We start from the raw sequence: 25,826 nt of genomic DNA, 5'->3' as shown, positions 1-25,826 counted from the left end.
AATAAAATTCTGTTGTACTATCTACTGCTAAGGCATAATATGTTGCTGCGGGTAGTTGTTGTGCTCAAGTTCTTTATATGAAGCAACAACTTGAAGATTTTAAACTCATGTATAATCACATTCCAATAAAATGTGATAATACAAGTGTTATAAATCTTTCAAAGAACCCAATACAACATTCTAGAACTAAGTATATTGAAATAAGATATCATTTTCTTTGAGATCATGTGCAGAAAGGCGATATAGTATTAGAGTTCACAAACACACACAATCAATTAGCAGATACTTTCACAAAACCTTTACCAGAAGATAGATTATGTATGATTAGAAGAGAAATAGGTATGATGCATGTTATGAATATCTCTTAAAAGATAGACGAGAGTCAATAAAAATAAAAAGAGATTTTTTAAATACTTTTACATAAACTTGAGATTCTTAGCCTCATGTTTAAGACTCTCATTCTCTTCATACAATATCCTGTCATCCTTATCCATGGGAACTGGCAAGCGGAATGAAGAATCTAATAGAGATTTCAACTATTTATTCTTCTGCCGAATGATTACTTCCCTTATGTGAGACTCTTGAACAATTCGCTGAAGTACAACAATTTGTTCTTTAAACTTTTCAACCTCATAATTTTTGACTTGTAGCCACTGGGAAAAAGGAACTATAGAGGAGGAGTAGCGAGTCCCAAGACTCACCAAGTAGTAGATAGCATCCGAATCTGACTTATTAGCCAAATTATTATTTTCTTGCTGCAACATGGCACCAATGGCAGCCGTAGAAAGGACAGGAGGTCGAGGTGCAAAATGCCTCATGGATGGATCTAGAGAAATGTTAGAAGAATGAGCCATTGAGAAAAGAATTGAAGACTTAAAGCGAAAATGTTGAACGAATGCATATGAGTTATAGAGATAAGAAGAAAACTTGATGCGGATTGAATGAACTTTAAGACTGATTTTATAGAGATAGCATAAAGAATAAGACGAGTTATCATCCAAGTCAAAGAGTAATGTGATTTTTTTTACCGACTGGTGAAAATGACATTTTTTAGAAACTCAGAGCCCTCAATTTCCTTTGTCAACAACATCAGGCTATTTTTTCAAATCTCCAGCCACACTTGTCGAGTTACGGACGGATCCAATTTTTTTCAACTATCTCTAGTGTCTACTAACGTACCTTTTTCTTTAGTCCATTTACTTGTTGCGGATCCTTTTTAATGATGCCAAAAGGGGTAGAAGTGTTAGATTAGAACATTAACATTGTTTGAATTGCAAAACTTGTTATATATGCTTGGAATTATATTTATACTTTTACTTGAATAACTAACGCACATTCTCAGGGAGAGCTTAAGTATTAACACAGGTTTCAAGTTCTATCAAGTATTTGTTAGCATCAAAAAGGGAGAGATTGTTGAATCCAAGGTTTCAAGTTTTGTGTAATTATATATCTACACATGGATTTTGATAATAACAAATGAATTTAAAGAATAAAAGAGTTTCAAACTCAAGTTGTCTACACAATGGAGTCAAGCACATCAAGGAAACAAGCATGAGTAAGAAGGGAACAAATGCACATTAAAGTTATAGAATAATATTGTAAATCTCTTAAAAATTCAAAATTAGAATTAAAGTTCAAAATTAATATTTTATCATAAAGCATTAAAATACATTTTCAACATGTGCATGAATATTTTGAAAATTAAATTTGAAAATTATGAAAGATGATTGATTGTCATCTTTCACATGTGCATTACATGATTAAAGGTTTGAACTTTGAAAATATTAAATATGATTGATTGTCATCTTTCATATGTGCATGTTTTATTTGAATATTTTCAAAAGTGATTAATATTTTTTTTTACTTATGCAAAAGGAAGATGTTTTTGTTTGAAATATTTGAAAATTAAAGTGTGCTCCTTTTGTCATATGCAAAAAGTAAAAAGATTAGGTTTGAAAAATTTGAAAAATAAAATATGCTCCTTTTGTCATATGCAAAAGGTAAAATATTAGGTTTGAAATATTTGGAAAGTAAAATGTGCTCCTTTTGTCATATGCCAAAAGTAAAAGATTAGGTTTGAAGTTTTTAAAAAATGAATGATGTTGTCTTTAACAATTGAAAAAGAAGAACCTTTTATTTGAATTTTTTGAAAAAGTGAATTATGTTGTTTTTGACATGTGAATCTTTTTAAATTTGAATATGAAGCCTCATATGCCTATAAATAGATTATTTGAGAGTTTCATATTTACAACATCCAGAGTATACAACATTCATTCAAAACTTCCATTCTCTCTTATCTAAGCATTGAGCGTTAATCCTTATTTATTTTGAGAGAGATATAGTTTGCACTGAAGTGTTATTATTTCACTCATTGAGGAGTGTTTTCTGATAACCTACCCACTATCAACTCTTGTATCAGTAAAAGGGTGTGTATAACCCTTGTGCGTGTAGAAAGTATTCTACACAGAGAATAGTTGAATCACCACGTGTAAGGTGATTGCAAGTATAGAGGGTTTTCTACACGGATCCTTTGTAGCGGTGTTGTTCAAAGGTGTAATAGGTTTCTATCTCCACCTGAAGGAGGTTGAATAGTGAATTTGAGAATCCTCAAGAAGTAGTTTGAGGCGAGGACGTAGGTAGTGGGGCCGAACCTCGTTAACATACTGAGTTTGCTTCTCTCTTACCCTTACTCTTTATATTTATTGCTATTTCATATTTTTTTTTTATATTTTATATTGTATATTTGATTTATAATTGTTATTTTTTTTTTAATACAACTCAATTCACCCCCCTCTTGTGTTAGTTATCTGGGCAACACATCTTTTCTTGTATAATTATCTCATTCGAACATATAGAACTCTTAATTAAAGGTTGGACCCCAGGAGTTGTTCTCGAAGCAAAAAATCTACTCAATCCCCCCACTAACTTTACAGTTCCAGATTTTTTCGACTTCCCCTACCTTTTGAAAGCTGAGACTGTCACTCCATACTATTACTATCATCAATATCATAAATGTTAAATCTATATCGCCTTCAATCTTTGAGCTTATTTTTCTTCTTCTTCTTTTTTTTTTTTTTTCATTTTATCAAGCAACTCCTTCATTTGCTATTTTATATTTTCAGAAACCTTTTTACATACTTCTACATTGCCTGGAATCCCAGTTAGATGATATTTCAACTGAATGATCCCGCCACCTCTAATTACTTTATTACAATATAAACATTCAAAAGTATTTCTTACCCCTGGCACTACACGTGCATGGGCCCATGCGAGATCTTCTGATCTTATAGGAGTAAGTGTTGTAGATGTAGCACCGGTTAATTGATAACTAGACATTCTTATACTCCTATATAATAATTCATAATTCAACAGTTATTCAAATTCAAGTGTTCAACGCTTAATAGATGCATGTAAAACTATTGGTGATGAGTAGAATCTCTTTTCTGGGTTTTCTTTTAGGTGATTCTACTCCAATAAACTATTGGCAATTAAAAAAGTGACACAAACATACTCCCATAAAGTGATTAGTGATCTTGACATTATGTTTCTTAATTTCAAGTTGCTTTGATCCCTTTGTTAGGTTTAAGATCAGGTGAAACCAATAGACGCATGCATGCAAAATTAATTGCAGAGTCACCCCCCTTATAGATACCAAAGTATCAAAAGACAAAAAGTGGAAAACGTAAATATTCCAAAGAAAAAATTCCCCAAGTATTGCCTTCTTACAAGATAGAGTTTTAGCAAAACATGATCATTAACTACTTCACAATATATATATATATATATAATAATAATAATAATAATAAGATTCTCGATCCACTTTAAACAAACTACTTCACAATATATATGTACAGAAAATTTCTTGTTTCATTAAATAATAATTCATTTGAATGTCTTTTATAAGGCATTTTAGCTACTATATATATATATATATATATAGATATATCTGCATGCAGTGTGTGTAGAATGGAATCATCAATATTTTACTTTTTTTCTTATATATCTTGTCGTGGATAGTTTGCATTGGCCACATTTAATTGTTTAAAATTCTGTACACTTTTTTAGGCTTAGATTAGAATCCCTTAAAGCCTAAACAAGCAAGCTCTTAATTTGTTTCTTTATTTTTTTCAATAGTTTATACTTTGTATTGTGTTGTTTTTTCCTTATGATCGTAGCACCCAATACCTCATAATTATTTTTCTTTGCATAATTTATTAGTGGGGGCTATATATAATAAAACAAATAGAAAATCATGAAAAAAAATTAAAAATTGTTACTAAATAATCTAGTGAATATAAAAGGAAATATTAAATTATTTTAACAATATTGCTAATAATATGATAAATTAGATGAAAATCTGAAAATAACCTTCAGAAGCCCACGTCTATGGTGAAGGGAGAGGTCTCAAGCTTGGACTTGAGCCTTGGATGATGGATTGCTTTGTAGTGCGTACTGAGTAGGCCAAAAAAAAGGAAGATGAAAAGTGAAAATAGAGTGTACAACGAGATCCAAAGTACCAAAGAAGAAAAAAAGAAAAAAAAAGGCAAGAAAAAAACAAAGATGAATTGATGAAAAGTGAAAACTGAGTGCACGACGAGATCCAGACCAAAGAAAAAGAAAATAAAATAAAAGGCAAAAAAAAAAAAAAAGGAAGATGAAATGATGAATTGATATTTGATGAAAAGTGAAAACACTGCAAACTCTAGAATGCATAGCGAGATCCAGTCTTCTTGACCAATGAAGAAGAAAAGAAAAATAAAATCCCTAAGGGCCTTAAGACTAAATGTCATAAATGCCCCTGCACTTTTACTTAAATTACAAAAATTCCATAAGCCATATATCCATTCAAATTCCAGAATTGTATTTTTAGTATCGAATGAAACACATTTCAGCCAAAATCTTGAATCGGCTGAAACAGGCCGATACGATACGGTATCAAAAACAATGGATGGAACAAAATGATGGAAATAAGGATGTTGTTGAAGAGCCAAGGGCGAGAATGTCATTTTCATCAGTTGAGTAAGTAATGGCATACTACATAAGATATGCAAAGCAAGTTAGGATCGGAGTGACAAAACGAAATTCTAAACTCGCAGATGATGGGAAAATAAGGTATTTCACCCTTACTTGTATCCATTAAGGCACGTCTGTGAGTACAACGTCAAATATTCTTAAATCGAGGCCAATGGAACATAATGGGTGTAAGGCAAAGATTAATATCATATGAGGTTTCGATGGAGAGCTTTGTTTGACCCATGTTATCCTTGACTACAATCATGTTATCAGACCTAGAAAATAAAGATCAATTAGATGTCATAAGATGTTGGATGAGTCGAGCAAGAGAAGATTATAATACAATGATATGTCTGGCATTCAATTGAGCAAAAACTACAATTCTTGCGTCGTTGAGGTAGGAGGATATGAGAATCTCACATTTGAAGATAGAGATACACGTAATTACATATGTGATGTGAGATTACTTTGGCTTGGGTTAGGAGGTGCTGAAACACTACAAAACTACTTCACTCAATGTAGTGGCAAAATAATGGTTTCTTTTATGTCATAGACATTGATGATGAAACCAGATTGAAGAATGTGTTATAGGCAGATGCCCGTAGTAGAGCTGCATATGAATTGTTCAGTGATATAATAACTTTCGACACAACTTACTTGATCGATACATACAAAATGTCATTTGCTCCTTTTATGGGAATTAATCATCATAGTCAATTGATTCTATTTGGATGTGGCGTGATTTCTGGGAAGAAAATAGACATGTTCTTTAGTCATTTGAATCATGGTTTAAGTGCATGAATGGCCACACACCACAAGCCATAATAACAGACCAAGATAAAGTTATGCAAAATGCAATTACAAAGGTGTTTCTAAAATCTCGACATCAATTTTACTTGTGGCATATAATGAAAAAAGTTTTAGAGAAATTTGGGGTGCATAGTCAAAATCAGCTACACAGGTATTTGTTTTCCTCAATTATTTCTTGAATGAAGTGTTATGTCCTTGTGGCATATTATGGGTAATTCAACCACTGAACTTTGGATAATTCACACATGTGTGTTTATGACACGTTGAGTCGTGATGAATTCAATAAAGTGTTATGTCCTTGTGGCATATTATGGGTAATTCAACCATTGAGCTTTGGATAATTCACATATGTGTGTTTATAACACGTTGAATCGTGATGAATTCGATAAGTGTTGGTTGCGACTTCTTGACAGTCTTGATCTGCATGATCATTAATGGCTTGAGTTGCTATATTCTAAGCGTCATTTGTGGATGCCAGCATACGTCATAAATGAATTTTGGATAGGAATGTTATCTACTCAGAGAAGCAAGGGTATGAATGCATTCTTTAATGATTACGTAAATTCAAAAACAACTTTAAAGCAGTTTGTAAATCAATATGATAATGCACTTAGACGCAAGAATGAGAATTAACTTGCAATTTACTTTAGTTCATTCCACACACAAATTCCATGCATTACTTTTTATGGCATTGAGAGGTAGTTCCAAGTGGTTTATATAAATGCAAAATTTTAAAAAGTTCAAGAAGAGTTACAAGGTTTGATTTATTGTTGCACATCAATGGTTCAAAGTGAATGAGAGATTTTTACATTTCATGTTGTTGATTTGGTCTAAGTTATGGATGGGTTTAGAAAAAATACAAAATATGTTGTTGAGTTTAACGAGAAAGAGTGCGAAGCAAGCTGTACATGTCAGATGGTTGCTTTCAAGAGCATTTTGTGTAAACATGTTATCCTTGTGTTGACACTCCATGACAAGGAAGAGTTGCAAACAAAATACATACTTGATTTGTAGAGGAAGGACTTGAAACGAGATTACACACTTGTCCAAAGTAGTCACGATAGTCTAAGTTATAATCCAAACACACACCGAATGAATAAATTGAACAAGACTTTTTACAAGATTTCTTCAATTATAGGAACCTCAGATGAAGGTTGTGCGAAATTAATGACTCAATTAAGTAAATTGAAGTTGGAGTGGGTTGAGGTCCAGCCAGTGTGTGATAACCGTTCTATCGAGTCATTAGATGTGACAAATGGATATGATAAATTAAAAAGTCTTGTTGATGCTTGATCACAGTAAAGATAGGCCAATTTCTAAGAGGAAATAATTATCAGCTGAGAAGGCAGTGAATCAGTTGAAAGCAAGGAAGACTCGAAGGCTAAGTCAAGTAGTTTTTGTAGTCTATGTTTCTAATTATATTTTGTAATTTCAACATTAACTATATGTCCTAAAATGTTTAATAGAAGAATAGGCCACACCTATATAGAATTGTTGTCGCAGATGCTAGGTCGCTTAGCTTGCTCGAGCATGATTTTCCTATAGCCTCTACTGCTCAATCAACTATAGCATTGTTCATTTCTTTTCTAATTATATAATGTTAATTTTTTGAGCATATTAATTGTGGGTATCTTGTCTTCTCTTGATAGGTACAATCGTCTTTCCAACTGTTGGATCATGTTAACTCTTGTACTACACCTATATATCAATATTTAGACGTTCATATCTGTATGTATATTAAATTAATTATGATGAAATTAAATTTGACTTAAGATAATACAATTACTAGTGTAACAATATACTCCAGGTTTGGGATTGTAGATACATTTTTTAGCATCATTTTGCAAGGAAGTTGTTAAATTAAAGTTGCCACTGATGTACTTGTTTAAAATAGAAGGTAGATATATTAAGATGTTTGATACCTTAATTAATCTGAGCAATGTCTTAAATTTACTGTAATGCTGAATGTGTTAATGTCTATGTGCAGGCTTAAGTTATTTATGTTCTTTGCTGATTTTTGTGTAAAGGCTGGTGGAATTGTTTGCGATATGGCAGTTTTGTGCTCACCCTGGGAGATGGTTATTTGTGCTTTGCCTTATGTTCATTTTCTACAACTGATTTTTGTGCTCAATTTTGTGTTGCTCTAAATTAAAGTAACCACATTCTATGAAATGTGAAGTTATACCTTGTGAATTATAATGTATTGTTGCTAGCTTTGGAAGAGCGTTTGTTGTTAGAAAATTTGATCAAATTTGGTGGTTTATTTAATTTGGTGGAAAATATGATCAATATGTGTTTCAGGCAATTGCCTCATTAGTGTATGTTACAAACAATTTCATTGATTTGATATGCACAGTTAAAAATGATATTGCCTGTTGTTTTGTTTATTTATTTTATAGTTACTTTTATTTCTTCTCAAAATTTAATGGGATTCTTATTTTTACAAACTCATGTGTCCATTTAATGCTTCAAATATGGTAGCCTTAGAATTAAAGTTAGCTTTGTCTGAACATCAAAATTGTTAAAAATATGGCTTAGATTGAACATCAAAATGAATCCTGGTTTTCACTAAAAGTTTGGCTTAGAGTTTCAGATTGAAACACTAATCTAGATTAGTGTTTTAAGTCCAAAACCCTAAATTAGATTAGGGTTTCAATTTGAAATCCGAAATTATATTAGGGTTTTAGATTGTTGCGTGCTTTTGTGATTTTAGTTTATATTTTTTTATACTTTGTACTATGTCAAGTGTTTGATACTTGATAATTAAAATGGATAATGGTGATTGCGATCGTGTTACTTCTCCAAGTGCAAATACTAGTACTAGCATTAAAGCCTTTACACCCCTACCAAATGAAAGACAATTTTACCAAATTAGAGAATGGTGACCCTTATGACTCATAGACAAAATGCAACTATTGTGGTGTTATTTATAGTTGCTACTCTAAATTACACAACACTTCTTAGATGAAGAACCATGTAGAAAAATATTGCAAGAAGAGTTTTATGAGACATGTTTTACCTTAAGAAAATACAAAGTTGATTAGAGATTGGGATTGGAGATTGGACTTTACAAGGCAATGAATGGAAGTAGTGTGGGTAATACATTGAAGATATTTATGGAGTTTGACTCGGATAAGTGTAAAAGATATCTAACTCATATGATCATAATTGATGAGCTACCATTTAGTTTTGTATAGGGTAAAGGTTTCCAAGCCTACTCTAAGGACTTGGAGGTTAAGTATAACAATTATTCTCACCACACAATGGTGGAAGATATTTTTAAAATATATAGGCTTGAGAAGGATTTGTTAAATAATTTATCAGAAAGTTGACAAGTTTGTTTCACCACTGATACTTGGACTCCAAAATTTGAACTATTTGTATATTATGATATATTTTTATAAATAGTGATTAGAATTTGCACAAAAAAATTCTTAAATCTTGTCTAATTACTAATCACCAAAGTGATATAATTTGGGAAGGCGGTGGAGTCCGGAATAAAGGAGTGTAGTTTAGAACAGTTTTTATCAATTACAGTGAATAATGCCTCTTCTAATAAAACCAAACTTGACTATTTGAAAAATAAGGCTAGAGAGCAAAATTGTCCATCTTGGCCCTTGGGTGATGAGTTTTTATATGTGTGGTGTTGTGCACATGCCCTCAATCATATTGTAACGGACAGTTTAAAAGATGTTCATGAGTTGATTACAAAAGTCAGACATCCAGTGAAATTGTGAGGTCTTCACTAGCTTGACTTCTAAAATTCAAGACTTTTATTTATACTATGAGTCTTGAATACAACAAAATGTTATGCCTTAATGTTTCAAGATAAAACTCAACTTCTTTTATGTTTGAAATGATAGAACAATATAGGTCTTTGATGCCATAGGAGATGACAACATGTAATATTTCAATCACTTTGATGAAGACAAAATGAGTAGGAGAACAAGGCAACCCAAGGACCCAAAGATGCAGATTAGGAAAATGTCCGAGTCTTTATTGGAATTTTTAGCCTTTTTTATGATACCATATGTACCATTTCTACTTCTTTGGATGTGATATCAAATTAATATTGTTTAGTAAATGAGTAATTGGATAAAATGTGTGAAAGATTGGAGAGATTTGAGTAAGATCAACATTTTGCTATATATTTCCATTGTTGTTGACCTGCACTACATAATTGATGAAATTGTATATGAGTTGGAAAGTGCTAGTGGGAAAGGTTGAACGGATCATTAACTTGTGTTAAGGATTAAGGATACCCTCAATAGGTTTAATGATGAGTTTGTCCATTCAAGGAGGTTAATACAAAGGTCACATCATCCACCTCTTCCCCTCCTACCCATGTCGATATGATAAGAAAGTGCAAGTGGTGAATGCGGTTTGGCAATATACATGAACAAAAGAAGAATTTAGACAGCAAAAACATAGTTTGAAAGATATTTGTCGGTGGATTACACCGATATGTGAAAGATTTTTTATATTTTAGGTTGGTTGAAAATAAGGTCATCAAATATCTTATCATCAAAAAGATAACCCATAGTATTTTGGTTCTTCCTATTTCTACAGTAGTCTTAGGACAGGTTTGGGCCGGCCTAAGATGAGAAATAAAATTATCATCTGATCTTATTTTATCTTATCTCATCTTATTCTCAAACATAATTGAAATACAAAATTTTCAAATTAACCATTAGAACTTTTTCAAACTTTCAAATAAAAAATAAAAAAACAATTACAATTTTTTTAAATCCCAAAACAAAAATAATATTATAAAACTATATTCTTACAATATTTTAACTTTATAATATTTTTTAGTCAACTTTTTCTCTCCTTTCCCAAAACCTAAAAAATACTCAACTCAAACTATCTCACTACTATTCATAAACTATCTTTCTATTATTCACCAAATTCTCATTTCATCTCACTTCCTAAACCTGCCCTTAGAGTCTACGTTTAGCACTAAAGATGCATATTGGATCCACGCAGGAGTTCATTGTTTCCTAACACAATAAAGACTTAGATTTGCATTCAGAATTAGATTAAAGCCAAGCTGATTGAGATTTGGGAGGTGGCAGATTTTGACATTTTGTAAATGGCTATAAGCATAAAGACGATTAGGATGGAAGTGGTAATTGCTCTTAATTCATTTCTTGCTGTAAATTGTTTAGTAATTCTTATCAAAAAATATTTTTGAAGTACGCTCAAATTCATGAAAAATGACTCAACCTCAATCTACTTGGTGCACATATTCATGCATATATGATTTGTTAATACATTCCATAAATTTAATATTTATCTTCTTTTTCCTAATTGAGTTTCCTTTGGTTTTGAGACACTGTATTCTCATTTTCATTAGTTATTTTCGTTTTTCTTTTCAAGGTTTTCTATGGTGGCATCTTAGACTTTACAAATATCAAGTTATCAACATTTGGGTTTTTTAAGTATAATTTTATCGTAACAATTGTGATGTGAATTTGTTATTCTTATAAACTTTATTTAGGGATTGAAACTAGTTTTAAATTAATTTTTAATATTTTAGTTATAAATTTTATTTGAAAAATGATGTAGAAATTACTAGAGAAATGGGTTGGAAGCCATTATGAGCTGTAAAATGCAAAAATGGGCTTAATAAAAGAGTTGTGGACTCAATGAACCTATAACCCATCGAGGCTTACAGGTGGCTAGATGGCTCGTAGGCTAATCGACCTACCTAGCAGCCAAGCATGGCCACCAACATACGCAGGATGGGGCACTTCAGGCCATAAAGGCCTAGAAAAGTAACAAATCTTGAAGAAGCATGCTATGATTATTAATTTCAAGAATGAAGCATGCCCCCCCACCCCGCCCAAAAAAAAAACACACACACACACACATCTTGTCCCCTCCCCCTTATGCTCTATAGTCCCTTTGTTCGATAAGCAGACAAGTGGCTCAATCCATAGTAACAAAGCAAAAAACATACGTGGAAAAATACTAGAACTATGCTCGAAGAGCAACCGTTGTGGCTCTCCATGTGTAGAAACCACTAGATCCCGAGACTAAAAGCTGAGTGATGAGTGGCCATGGTTGTGGGTTTCTGACTTGAGCAACCCACGACCATGATCGCAGGTCTTGCACTGACGAGGAAGGAAGAGGAAGAGAAGGAGGAGAATAACAGTAGAAGAACACAAGAAATAAGAAGAGGAGCATGGGAACGAGACATCAAGACAAGAGGAGAATAAGATTGTCTGGGATAAGAGAAGAGAGAGAGAGAATCTGTCGAAAGGAGAAAGGGGAGGATGGTGGCCTGGAGGCTTAGAGGAAAAAAATGAGAGACAAAAAAATGTGTATTTATATCTAAGATTTCTTTTATATTATATAGGTGGGTGAGGCTACCCACCCATCCCCCATCATGTATGTGTGTTTTTTAGTTAGAAACCCACTCACACCCGCACCTGCACCCACACCCACAACCAAGGCAAGCAAGTTGCTCACCCATCCCCTAGTGGGATGAGTGGATAGGGCAGACAGATTAGGTTGTGGGGGCCCGTCATCCAACTCTCATATTTACTAAGTTTTTAGGATACTAGTTGCATGCCCATTCACAGTAGAAATTTTCTTAAATTATTTATATATTTATTTATTTATTATGTTTAATGTTTGATTATGAGTTGTTTAAATGCCATCTTTTTCGATTACTAATTTAAATAAATTAAATATAAAAGAAATATTGATCGACGTGATGACCTTTGAATATTATTTTAAATTTAAATAACCAAATTTATGATCCTTCAATGGTAGAATGGATTGCATGGCACAACTGAAATAAAGTTTTTCCTTCAAAATTATATATGTATCGTCATAAAGACTTTTTTTTATTAGTTGAGTTCTTAAGATAAATGAGTATACAAAAGTGACTGTACATAAAATTTTTGAATTCAGCAAAGAACAATAGTTGAACTGTTGAGAAAGCTCAACACAGAAAAAAGAATCTTTGATATTAATGTTCAAAGTGGCAAATGGCTTAATCAGGGATATTGCAGGCCAAAGTCAATAACATATGGCATAATACCGCAGATACACGACAGAGTCAAATTAAACAAGCTTCCATATTATAACATGGATTTTCAAGTCAACAGGTCTTAACTGATTATATAAAAACAAGGATATCAGCAGAGTACAAGGTTAAAGAGGACAAACTCTGAATTTCTTCGATGCTAAATTTACTCACAACCTTTTGTTAGACACATGGGACTTGAGAAGATGTGGCAAAAGATGGGAAAGGTAAGCAAATGGATCAGAAACTTTTTGGTAGGGAAAAGGGAGAAGAAATACAAGAAAATTGATGCAACTTTTCCGGCTGAGCATGTACATAACAAAACAGATTGCCAGCCGGGGACTCCTAGAACAAGGCGAAGATGGAGTTTTGGAACAGCATCTGGCAAAAAGACATCTCATAAATATTCTAAATCATTTTATTCATTTGACACTACCAAGCTTCCAGTGCAGGCCAGTGCAGAAAATGAAGTTCTGCAGAATCATGCTGTGTTAATTGCAGATGTTGAATATGCAGCTGCCACAAAGATTCAAGCTGTCTTCCGTTCTTATTTGGTATCAACTTTCATCTGAACATTCACATGTTGATTCCAACAAACTTTCATTACTATGTTATTTCAATGATCTGATCTGCCTATGTTGTTGTGTCAGGCAAGGAAAGCGTTGTCTGCTTTAAGAGGACTGGTCAAGTTACAAGCACTTGTAAGGGGTCATCAGGTAAGGAAACAAACAAATGCTACTCTGCAGCGCATGCATGCGTTGATATCTATTCAAGTTAGAGCAAGGGTTCAGAGAATCCAGATGGCCGAGGAAGCACATCTTCATGTCAAAAAGCAACCATCAATTCATAGGAATTTTACTCTGGACAATGAGCTCAGAAGAATACGCAGAGTAAACCTCATTTTGTTTGCATTTTATCCTACTCGCAATATTTTATTTATCTACATCAGAGTGCTACAACTCTGTATTATGTATACCAGAGTTTCATTTATTTCATTTTCTTTTCGTCTTCTGTCATTTCTAACAAACCAAACAAGTGTCAAGGTCTTAGAAAGGTCATTACCTGCTGCAACATACCTAAATGCCATGATCTGAATTTTTTCAGTTGCTTACTTACAGCATGGCCTTCTTTATGCAGGAGAAAATGGATATGAATCTCCAACATTCCCAGGGAGTCTCAAAGTGCAAAAGTAACTATCTGAATCATTCACAAATCGAAAAGATAGAGGATGATTTTCCAACATATTATTCGGAAGATCTTTCGAGCAGAAGGCGAGAAAATCCATATGAGGAATACTCATTTACTGCAAATAACAGCCCCCAACATTATATACCCACATATCTCATGGCCATGACCCATTCACACCAAATTACATGGCCAAGACAGAATCCTCTAGTGCTAAAGTCAGGTCACAGAGTGAACCAAAGCAACGTCCGAAGAGTAGCATTAGGCAGAAAAATAGGCAAAGGGAATCAACAGACGAAACATGTGTCCCACTGGATAATCAAATGTGAGGACGTTCATCTTCACGCTCCAAACGCGTTGGCCATGCAAACCATGATCCCTGGTTTGTCAAGCTGTATCGATCAACAAGATCCTCCTACAAGTTTGATTCAGTTACACCAACAAGTAGTCATTCCAACCACCACACATCTCTTGATGCATATGAGGTAAGAAATCAATGGAGAGAGTTATTTTACTTGGAAACTGGTATAAAGGGCACACCCTTCACATAACTGATTTCAAAATGTGTACTCTACCCCAGCTTGCAAATATAATTTTTCCCAAAGAAATATTCTCGCTTGCACTCTTATACCCTTTTACTATTGTTGTCTAATTCCTTTCATTAATGAATGGTGCAGCCCCATTTGACAATGTACTAGAAAGTCATCATCACCATCACCAATTGAGGAACTTAGAAGAGAAGGTACAAAATACTTTAAGCTTCAACCAGAAAAGATTAATAAATGAACTGTAACTACAAGGGAGGATGGGAATTCAACCTTGTGTAGATTTGCGTACGATTCTTTTCTCAGTGCATCGCACTTGCACTGTCGTACGGTGAAGAATTGAAAAGCTGCAGCCATACATGATGTGAATTGGAGCCTAGCCCAGTTGCTGGATATTCTTCACTTGAAGCTCAACTACAGAGGATCCTTGTACTAATCGGAAACAGTTGTACATATCACAACAATTCTATTTCCTCCACATTTTGTCAAGCTAAATACATACCATGATATCGTACCAATTACCCATCTTAATGAAAATCATGAAACAGAAGCATGGAGAACATGGAAGAGTCGTGTAAATCTAACAAAAAACTGCTATGTCAGCATATCTGCCTGAGCTCCTAGTACCTCGACATGTCAAAAACAAATAGAGGCCCTATAGATTGTTACAGCTAAATTTATAGTACATGTGGTGGCAGTTGATTGGTGCTAATCCTCCTGCTTCAGAGGGTTCTCCTTGATGCTCTTAGTCAACCAGATAGCAGTTTCCCTGGGGGAGACCTTCCCAGGACCAAATGGCTTTAGCAACACCCCAAGCTCATTATATCTTTCCTGTTGCAGCAACCTTGCACTAAATTCAAGCAACCCTTCCAAAGCTTCAGCTCTTTGCTGGAATGATGATGTGTCAAACCGGCGGTGACGAGAGTCTGATGAAGTGTGGCTTGATGCTCCAGCAGTTGCATTTTGATCAGAGCACTCGTCACTTCCTTCCCGTCCATCTGCTTGAAACATGCTGCGACGAAGTCCCTTCCATGCATCAGGCAAACTAGGTTTGGCAGAAACTCGATTGGTCTGGACAGTACATTTATCTTTGGTGAGGGAACAATCATTGTCCTGTGGGGAGCCAGAGGAACCTTGCACCGAGGTTGAAGTTTTACCGATGCAGAATAATGGGTCATAATAAGGGGCTATTGGAAAATCAGCTATCCTGTCAATTCGGGGTGAATTGACAGAAACATCGGGGGATTTTAAACAGTTGAGGATACCAATATTGTGCTTGCAGGGGGACTGTTCAATTGCACCTCTTGTTGACACAGGCAAAGATGTCCTCCGAGCCGTAGTGACAGATTTTCTTGGAGTCCATGAAACAGGAAACTGCAAAAAATGAATTTCAAGAATTCAGACAAGCAAAATTACCATCTTAAAGCACAAAAGTCAATACAAAGAAGTGAAGTTTGAGCTTCTTAGTTTGATAAACGTGGCATGTCAAAGGTTGTCACATGCGCGTGTATGTAGAGAGAGAGAGAGAGAGCTCAACCAGATCTTACCGATTCACATCTTTTAGGAGGACCAGAAGCTTTTGCTGGAATACGTCTCGAAGACTTGGCAATATCTGAAGCTTTGGCCAGAACAGTCTTAGAAATGGCAGTCTGTTCATGGATGCTTCCAACAGACAGCTCTTGTAACCTTTGATTTAAAAAACTCGGGTTATCATGAATATCTAGGGTAGAACATAGGGAATCTTGTTCAGCCCCAGAAATACTTGGATTCAAAGTCCTATCATTGCTGAATGAACAGTGCTTCTCCCTGTACGTAACAAGAGGAACATCCTTTGTCTCTGAAAATCTGGTTTTCTTCATATAAGTCGGTTCAGGCCAGGGGACAGGTAAACTACCACGTCTTGGGCTATTGATCTTGAGATGAACCTCAAGAACATAAGGCTGAAGGTGTGGGTGCCCAAGCAGCTCTGCAGCCTGCCATGGAAGGTTCACTCCAAATGAGAGGAAAATCTTTAATGTCATTAACACACTTTGAATACAAAGATTCAAGCAACTGCATACCCAAAATATCTCAAAACCGGTGATCACATAATGTCAATGTGGCAGATTTCTTGGGTCCATTTATATGCCTTTCCTAAATCTATTTACATGGCAGAGTTTAAGGCATTATTTGGATTTCCTTTTATGAAATACTTATCACCCTGTACTTTATTTTTGGAACAAAAAAACCTCCAAAATTAACACAGTATATTTTTTCCCTTAAGAAAAATAGCAGTCTATGCCCCACTTCTGTCCACCTGCCATCAAGGAAAGAATAAAGTGTCTCACGTTATTCTTTAAGCTTCTTTGTAATGCTTTTTCCTTACATGGAAAACTCATTCTTCTTGTATTCTGAAAGACTTTTAGCCACATAGGAAAATAGAAAGGGGTTGAAAGTCCTAATACAAGGATAACTGTCTTGGGAAATCACTGAGCCAGAGGATGTGATTTTCTTGATGGTGGCTTAGCAAGAGGTGAAATGCCACAACTTCAAACTTCATTGTTTTTTTTTTTTTTTGGTAGTAATTAAAACCTCAAAGCAGTAAACTGAACTTCAAGCGAGAGTGCTTAACTTATCCCTATAGTGTTCTTTGCTTCCAAGAAAAAACTTTTAAGACAAAAGTGCATTTTGGAAAACAACTATATGCATTTTTTACCTTTCGTTTTTAAGATAGTTTCAAAATGCTATCCAAATAACACATTTTAGCATTCTAAAAGTATGAACCGTCTCGTAAAGCAAATATATAAAGTAACTTTCACCCACTGAAGTAAGAAAAAAGGGGAAAATACGCTTTCCACCTCTAACTAACACGTGTTTACAATGTTCATCATAAACTATAAAAACTAACACATTGCACTTCCAAACTATCACTGAATCTCAAATAGCACCCTCATCCAATTTTGAATGTTAAAATGTATGAAAAAAGATGAAACTAGGTGACGTGGCACAATCTTGATAACTGGATCCTAGTGAATAGTACACATTGCAAAAAGTGTGTTAGTTGGGAGAGTCAAAAGTGTACTTACCCCAACGAAAAAACCTAATAATCCATATGTATTACATCTTGGAGATACCATCTAATCATATAAAAAATGATGTGTTTCATGATTTGGCAGAACCACTACTTTTATTAACAGGTAACATCGTGAGATACCATCAAGGAAGCATGGGGGGTCATGGGGTGCAATGACAGTATGAGTCACAGTGTTTGACAAAAAGTTACATGAATTGTCCCCAAAAGCCTAAATGTTGTATGATCAGTTTACCATAAAGGTAAATAAAGTAGCACACCCTCCACCAATGCATGGCAATTTGAACATAACATGTTAAACTTAGGATCAATGATTTGGAAAATTAGGGCAGGATGACCAAATGCTTTGTGATGAACTTTGTAGATTATCTATAATATTTTTATTTTATGATGGGGGAACTGCCCCACGACAGAACCCTTAGGACTCACCCATGGAACCTAAACGCCTGGGAAGACTAGCACAGCAACCTACTGCAGTAGCCTCCCACTTAAATCACAGTTTGATCCAGGGGGAAATCGAAACCTGTGGCATTGGGCTCATGCACACAAGTTTGCCATTACCACTTGGGCTACCCACAGGTGGGTTTATCTATAATGTGTCCAGTATCAAGTAATTTTATTGATGCAATTCACAGTTTATCTAAAATTCAGATTAGTGAGGAACTATACATACACTTGGCCTAAACTCTGGGTTTTTCCGCAGCATGCTTTTGACAAGACCTCGACTGAAAACAGAAACAAGTGATTAGATCAACAAAGCGAACTAACTAGAAGCTAAGATACATATAAAAATAGAATTCATTTGAACTTTCAAAATCTAGCTATCCAACTATCCATCCAGCATTATGCTACTTCCACTTAACCTGCCTAACTGCCAAATGTCAATCTTGGATGATTTTAGGAACTAGACTTTCAAAGTAATACCTTTACTTTAACCACCAAAACCGTTAAAGACTTACAATGCACCAGAATACTTCGTTGGAAGAGGAGCCACTATAGACTTATTAATTTTGTTGATCAGTGCTTGAATGTCCTGCACAAGAATGAGAGTGTAAACTGAAAATTAATCCAAGACAATCACTTAATGGACAGGACAAGGCTTAAAAGAATAGAAGTTGCAGTGAAGCCTTACAACATTAATCATGAAGAACAAGTTACCAGATAAAAACAAGTTATATTAAAGGGACTACACAATCATACAGCCAGATTTGTCGCATTTACTGATTTTTAACATACTTGGGATTCCAAATCCAAGCAATGTAAACACAAACACACTCAAGACCAGAGGAGAGATTATGACAATGCAATGCAAAAAAGAACTTCAAATATTTGAAACGTCTTAAAAATCTCAAACTAAGTTCATAACAAGTGGATATTCTAAATTCTAGAAATGCTAACATAGAAAGAACTGCACAACTAATAAAAGTTTTGCTTTAGGTGATTTTCTTGAAGTATGAAATTGCCCAAACTAGAATTTTCATGAAGTTCCAAGCTAAGGCTTGAATCCAAAAGCTTTAACTAATAATGAATGGTGGTGTTTAATATGCAGGATGAATAAATTAGTTTCTGTAGGAGGAAAAGTGTGAAATGCACAAATAATTGTAATTGTGAGACTTTGTTCAAGTTACTATTTTACCATACCAAAAAGCTTGATGTTAAGAAAATCTTGTAACAGGACAGCTGTCTACAGGCTTCTTGTAAATACATAACGCCATTTGATTCCTGATAAATTATTTTAAAATTTAAGAAAAGTTACCCCCATTGCTTGTACTCTCTCTCTCTCTCTCTCTCTCTCTCTCTCTCTCTCTCTCTCTCTCTCTCTCTCTCTCTCTCTCTCTCTCTCTCTCTCTCTCTCTCTCTCTCTCTCTCTCTCTCTCTCTCTCTCTCTCTCTCTCTCTCTCTCTCGTTTCTCTAAATTTAAATTATCTAGAGAGGGTGAGCATGTATGCATATGCATGTATTTGAACAATCATACTCATTATCTTAAATATGGCTGTTGTTAGTAGGCTAACTAAAATAAAATTATTATGATACAAGAAATTTCTAAGTATCAGAGAGGTCTAGTTATGTGCATGAGCCATTAGCAAACATATAACATGCAATGTCTACAGATTCCCTCAGGTTATTACATGAATCTCACAAAGGGAAGGGAAAAGTGAATCGGCAATCTAACTCTGAATGTCCTCAAATGGAAAGAAAAGGTCCAAATTCTTACAAATGCTTTAAATGCAGGCTTGTGAGCTGTCATCTCATATATACAGCATCCTGGATGACAGAATTTCAAGATACACAACAACATTCAGCTAAAGAATTAACAATTCTTTTTTTTCTTTGATAAGTAACTCAAGAACAGCAAAATTAATGCAGGCCAAATAGCTTACACACGATGCTTACCCAAAGACCAAATATCCGACTTTGAACCATAAGGTATATCAGCAAGAAGCTCGGGACACATATAGCTTGGAGTTCCCACAACCTGAGTGTTACAAGGTAATAATCACCACTGAAGATTATTATAACAAGAGAAATGCTATTTATCATCCCCACACCACACACCAACATGTGATTTGTCATTTTTGTCCTATTTAAACATACATATTTATACATCAATATGTATGTGTTTAAATAGAAGGGCAAAAATGACAAATCACATATTGGTGTGTGGTGTAGGAGATGACAAGTAGAATTTTTCTTATAAGAAATCATTCATAAGCTTGTCAATGTATGGATCACATTACTTACAGAGGAAGCAAGATCATCGGAGGTCAACATTTTGGCAAGTCCAAAATCTCCTGCTCCATCATTGATCTCTTGTTAGCAACAAAATATCTCCTTCCAGAGAAATATAGCAATCATAAGATACTTACCAAGACGTATGTCTTGATCTTTTGTCAAGAATATATTTGAACACTGATGGAATCATAGAAGACTTATCAGTACAGTACAGACTCAGAGAACATGGATGGAGACAGAAAGACTACTGACCTTCACATCACGATGAAGAATATGATTCATGTGCAAGTATGCGAGTGCCATCAGAAGTTGAACTAGCCACTTACAGAGCCTCTGATAAATGTAGATCTTTTAGTAATCAAAGAATCTCAGAACAATAAAATATTAAGCACATGAGAGTTGAAAAATATGCAATGAATGTAAAAATAAAATCTTTTTTTTTTTTTGAGAAATGTAAAAATAAAATCAAAGGGAAAAAAGGGAACAAAATTAATAAAAACCTCTTCAGGGAAAAGAACGCCATTGGCTTTTTTAATAGCTTTTGCCCTGTGTCACACAAAGTAGCATTGATGGTCTGAGGCTTTGCAAGCCTTTAAGAGAAAGCAAAATACTTGGTTTCTCAAGTTTTGATTTAACAGGAAAGAACACTCACATGTCACCTCCAGCACAATAACCAATAATAATGCACACATAGCAGCCCTGAGAAGAGAAGGAGAGGCATCAATATGACACAGTGCTAGGCCATACAAAGTAGTTAGGTTACCATATTTGTTATGCAAAACAGAACAAACTGGGATAACAGCTCTTTTGAACTTGGGCTATGCCTACTCATATCAATATAATAGTTTACTTATCAAAAATAAAAAATAAATTGGGATAACAGAGAAAAAGTGATAAACAAACAAAATAATGATTTGGAATGAGGTAATGGGGATGCCATGGAGGGAAAAATGCACAAGTAAAGAAATCTTTGTCGGTCTAAATGTGGTCATTGCTGACTTGACACAACCCATCAAGAATGAGAGCGTTAGGAGGATGGTGAAGGAGTCAAAAAATGGCTGTTCATGGGGCGCCTGGTTCTCTAGCAAAGTTAATGAGACTTTTGGAGTGGGACTCTGGAAATATTTTTTTTTATAGGTAAACAAAACTATATGAATCAAAGAATAGGTTGGGGAAAGCTCTCTTCTGTCATTAGATATGTGATAAGTGATGGTTCGAGGGTAACATTTTGGCACAACATATGGTGTGGTGATTAGACCCTTAAGGAACCTTATCCAGAACTTTTCCTTTTGGAAGTTCACTAGCGGATCATTTACAGATTTCTAATGGCCCTAATCAGCGGGATGTTGACTTCATCAAAGAAAGAAGGATTCGGAGGTGGATTCTCTTACATCATTTTTTAGCAGGTTGCATTCACACAATTAAGAAGGGGGGTTGAGAATTTTCTTTCTTTGATTCTCTCCATGTGAGGTGTATTTGAACGCAAACCATATTATTCAGCTTTAACATCATATGATGGATCACACTTTCCACAAAAGAAAATATGATATTATGGTAGAACAAGGCTCCTTTTACCTAAGGCTTAATTTGTTTGGATGGTGCATTAGGGAAGATTCTCGCTTTGGATAATCTAAGGAAGTGGCAAATTTTAAAGATGCAGAAATAGTTGATCATCCTTTACTTCATTGTGAGGTCGCTTGTCCTTTATGGAACTGTGTTTAAGTAGGTTTGGGCTAGAGTGGGTAACGCCTCAACGGGTAGATTGTCTGTTGGCATGCTGGAAAGGCCTGACCTATAATTTGTATAGTGCAACTTTGTGGGAGATGATTATGTCATGTTTGATGTGATGCATTTAGGAGAAATGCTGGATTCAATCCTAGGGTGTGCAAGTCCAATGCAGTCCCTTTGCAAAAAACAAAAAAAACAAAAAAGTAAGGTCTACAATGAAAAATGGATTTTTTTTTTCATGTGGGTCCTAGGCTTGTCCCACTTCTTTTCAAATGGACTGCACAGGACTTGCACACTCTAAGACTGTACAAATCATTTTTCTGCATTTAGAGAGAGAAATTATCCTTCCAAGAATTGCTAGAGGACTATAAAAAAATCTTAGTGCTTTTTTTTTCCCTTAATACTCTATAGCTTTAGATGAATGCCCATGCTTTTTCTCCTTCTAGTTTTCAGGATTTTCTGGCAGTTTCCTTTCTTTCTTAGGTGCCTCTCATATATTCTCCTTTTGTACATGGATAGCACCCTTATAGCTTTTCTTAAATAAGACTATTAACTTATGTATCCAAAAAAAAAAAAAAAAGGGTTCTACTATCATGTCCTTTTGTTTTATTAACATGGCTTTTTGGTTTAGTAACCTATGGATCATTAAGGTTATTAAATTTCAGATAGGGTTAAAGAGCCTATAAATTATGACTCTTGATGGTCAGGATTACTCTGGCATGCTATATAAACAACTTTTGGTCCCTCTCTCCTCACAAGCAAAATTTGTAAAGTTTCTCATAACTAAAATAGAAACAAATGAGAGTAAGGAGAAAGAAGATCAAGGTGCGCAACTAAATTTTGGATATCAAGATGATAAAATTTTAACTTTTTAGGAGTTAAATTTATTTTTCAAGTCTACATATATTTTTTTTTATAAGTAAAATAATAATAAAAGTCTACATATATAATTGCCTAACTTAGTCAAATACAGTTTTCTTTATTTAATAGATTTACATATTACTGGACTTTTTAAGCGTTAAATTTATTTTTCAAGTCTGCATATATAATTGCCTAACTTAGTCAAATACAGTTTTCTTTATTTAATAGATTTACATATTCCTGGGCATCGTGCATGTATGCAACTAGAAATAAAGATTTTAAATGAAACTTCTTGTAATTAACTTTAACCAGAGAGCCTCTGAACACATTTTCACACCAGGTAAAAAAGAAAAACAAGGCCAGATTAAAAATAAGTGCTTATTCATCATCCAACCAATGAAGAGGAATCATCAGGAAAGGATACCACCACATCATGTGCAAAGACACATGATAGATAATGGCAAGCATAACACACCTTCTCTACCCAGGAATCCTTGTACTCCACAATAAATGGATTTCGTAGTTTAGAAATAAGCTCCATCTGCACAAACCAGGAAAGTAATCAATCTCCATATAACTCAAAATATGCATTTAGAATAATTCAACATAAGAGGTTCAACAGTAGCCCAGCAAGTTAATATGAGTTCTACCACAATCCAGCACAGCATTCAGCTCCTAAAATGTCATGCAGCCATGTAACATCCAGTTCAAGGATTGAAATATCTTAATTTCAGCTACTTCCACATGCACAACAGCTTTTTTAACATATTTTGCAGTCTTGATATCAGGATAAACACCATTTCCTACAATCTATAAGAAGCATATTATCCCCAATGTAACCTTTTAAAAAAAAAAAAAAACAATCTATAAGAAGCAAATATCCAGAATTCCTAAGTTTCTTTAATTTCCCCTTAATTTTTTCCTTTGATAAAGTTCACAATTCTAATCCTCAAGAACCACAAACAAAAATAACTAGGATTGATGTGGCATGAAATATATTGATAAAGATGATATGAAAGGAAAACAGATTATGCCAAAATGAAATTCAGACGATTTATCAAGGCATCCCAAAAACAAAAAAAAAAAAAAAAAATAGCACCAACCTCTTGGTGTGCAGATCTACGAGACCTATCAGTCTGTCGAGCAAGACGAATCTTTTTCAACACATACCTTTAAAACAAATAGTAGGCAAAGCAAAATCACTCAGTACATTATATATTCTCAGTCACAGTTTTAAATAACAAGCAGACACAGATTTGTTTCCTTTAAAAAAAAAAAACAAAAGAAAAAAGAAAAGGAATTCTCACTTTTTCTTTTCATGCTTATGCCTCACAAGAAGAGCAGAACCAAAAGCTCCTTTACCAATTTGCTCCAGAACTTCGTATTGCTCCATTTGATTAAATTAGGCTCTTAATTCTCCTGTTCTGAGCATATACCAAAACTACTTCAATTCCCATGGATATTCATAACACGATGAATCATGCTTCAAAAGTTTAAGTTTTAGAACGTACTGAAGTAAGAAAGTGATTATAGAAAAGTAACAACAAAGGTAAGTTACAATATCTGTGAAGTTACTCCAGAATCGCTTGTACTTGAAAAGTAAATTTTTTTTTTTTTTTTTCATTGGTAAACAAACAACGACATATTGTAATAACTAATAAAATGGATGCTTCTCGCTTCATATTAATAACGAAACTAAAGGGACCCTAGAAAGCCCAACTTAATATTTAAAACAAAGAGAAAGAGTATTACCCAGATTTTGTGATCAGAAGGGCAAAAGATTTGGATTGTAAAGCCCAATATGATACTACATTGGTGTAAATCTTTTGAGGAATAGAGGGTACTTATCAAGATAGAATGTACATTTTCTTTGTTTGTTAATTTCTAAGAGATCAAAATTTAAAAAAAAAAAAAAAGTTGTAAAACATGAATTTTAAGTAGAAACCCAACCTTGCAAGCCATAGAGTCTGTATTGGTCTTAAAAATATATATTTAACTAGTCTGTTTTCCCTTCTTAAACTTTCTTAGCAACCAAACACTGTTCTACATCAGAAAAGCAAGAGAGACAATGCACAAATTGATCACATACATAGAAACAGGGAAAGAAAAATGAGAAAAAAGAAAGAATGAAGAAAATTTTAAATATAAAAAAAGAAAACGATATAAATGAAATAAGAGAAAAAGAACCTGATCGTGGAAGACAAGACGGATCGGCGAGATCACAATGTGCGTGCAGAAGTCAAAGAAAAGAAGAACGCGAGTTCGGACATTGGCAGAGAGCAACTTCAACAAAACGACACAGCTGCAGAAGAAGAAAAAGCAGGAGCAGAGGAGAAAGTTGCAGCGGCACTTTCGCCATTGTCGTTCAGACGAACAAACTCAAAGCAAGGCAGAGGGAGACATTATATCTCATAAACAATTGTAAAAGAAAAAGAAGAAGAAGAAGAAGAAGAAGAAGATACAGAGAGAGAGAGAGAGAGAGAGAGGAATGATGGGTCAAACTGAGAATGAAAAGGAGAGAAGTGAGATTGTTGGAAGACTACTTCTGTTAGTTAAAGACTGAGCAAAGAGGAGGAAAAAGAAGTTCAGTAAGCTTTTTCATTATTTATTATTCATTTATTGCTTTATCTTCCTCTTCTATTTTTTCTTATTTTTTTTCATTTACTCTCTTCTAGAAGTATAATTTATTTTCTTAAATTATTAGTCGTTTAATATCGTGTCTGCTAAATAATAATATTTTTAATTTAATAATTTAATTTAGATCAAAAAGATATTTTAAAATTTTTGTATTAATCAAATTTAAAAACTCAAAACAAAATAGAGATGGGTATACAAAAATGGACAG

General features: G+C 34.2%; 2 protein-coding genes across 3 annotated transcripts; one reads left to right on the top strand and one right to left on the bottom strand.

The window, feature by feature from the left end:
* Positions 1-12,999: 12,999 nt before the first annotated feature.
* LOC122317322 lies at positions 13,000-14,852 on the top strand. Its single transcript, XM_043134335.1, has 4 exons — positions 13,000-13,413; positions 13,510-13,749; positions 13,997-14,529; positions 14,722-14,852. The coding sequence occupies exons 1-4, from the start codon at positions 13,051-13,053 to the stop codon at positions 14,729-14,731; spliced, it is 1,146 nt and encodes a 381-aa protein (XP_042990269.1). The 5' UTR covers positions 13,000-13,050; the 3' UTR covers positions 14,732-14,852.
* A 170-nt stretch (positions 14,853-15,022) lies between these two features.
* Positions 15,023-25,532, bottom strand: LOC122317321 (serine/threonine-protein kinase Nek2-like). Of its 2 annotated transcripts, none has more exons than XM_043134334.1 (15): positions 25,169-25,532; positions 24,289-24,400; positions 24,085-24,151; positions 23,457-23,522; positions 21,045-21,091; positions 20,893-20,938; positions 20,645-20,725; positions 20,527-20,569; positions 20,402-20,451; positions 20,054-20,135; positions 19,875-19,924; positions 18,619-18,692; positions 18,333-18,384; positions 16,137-16,562; positions 15,023-15,963 (listed from the first exon to the last, which is right to left on the bottom strand). In XM_043134334.1, exons 2-15 carry the CDS (start codon positions 24,372-24,374, stop codon positions 15,298-15,300), a joined length of 1,836 nt encoding a protein of 611 aa, XP_042990268.1. In that variant the 5' UTR covers positions 24,375-24,400; positions 25,169-25,532; the 3' UTR covers positions 15,023-15,297. The 2 variants fall into 2 exon arrangements, with proteins under 2 accessions (XP_042990268.1, XP_042990267.1); XM_043134333.1 differs by having other exon boundaries at positions 24,289-24,405; positions 25,169-25,531.
* Positions 25,533-25,826: the final 294 nt, after the last annotated feature.

This window comes from Carya illinoinensis, chromosome 7 (genome assembly GCF_018687715.1).
Source record: "Carya illinoinensis cultivar Pawnee chromosome 7, C.illinoinensisPawnee_v1, whole genome shotgun sequence".
Classification (NCBI taxonomy): domain Eukaryota; kingdom Viridiplantae; phylum Streptophyta; class Magnoliopsida; order Fagales; family Juglandaceae; genus Carya; species Carya illinoinensis.
Note: the sequence above shows the minus strand (reverse complement) of the source record. Positions and strands in the feature narration are given on the sequence as shown.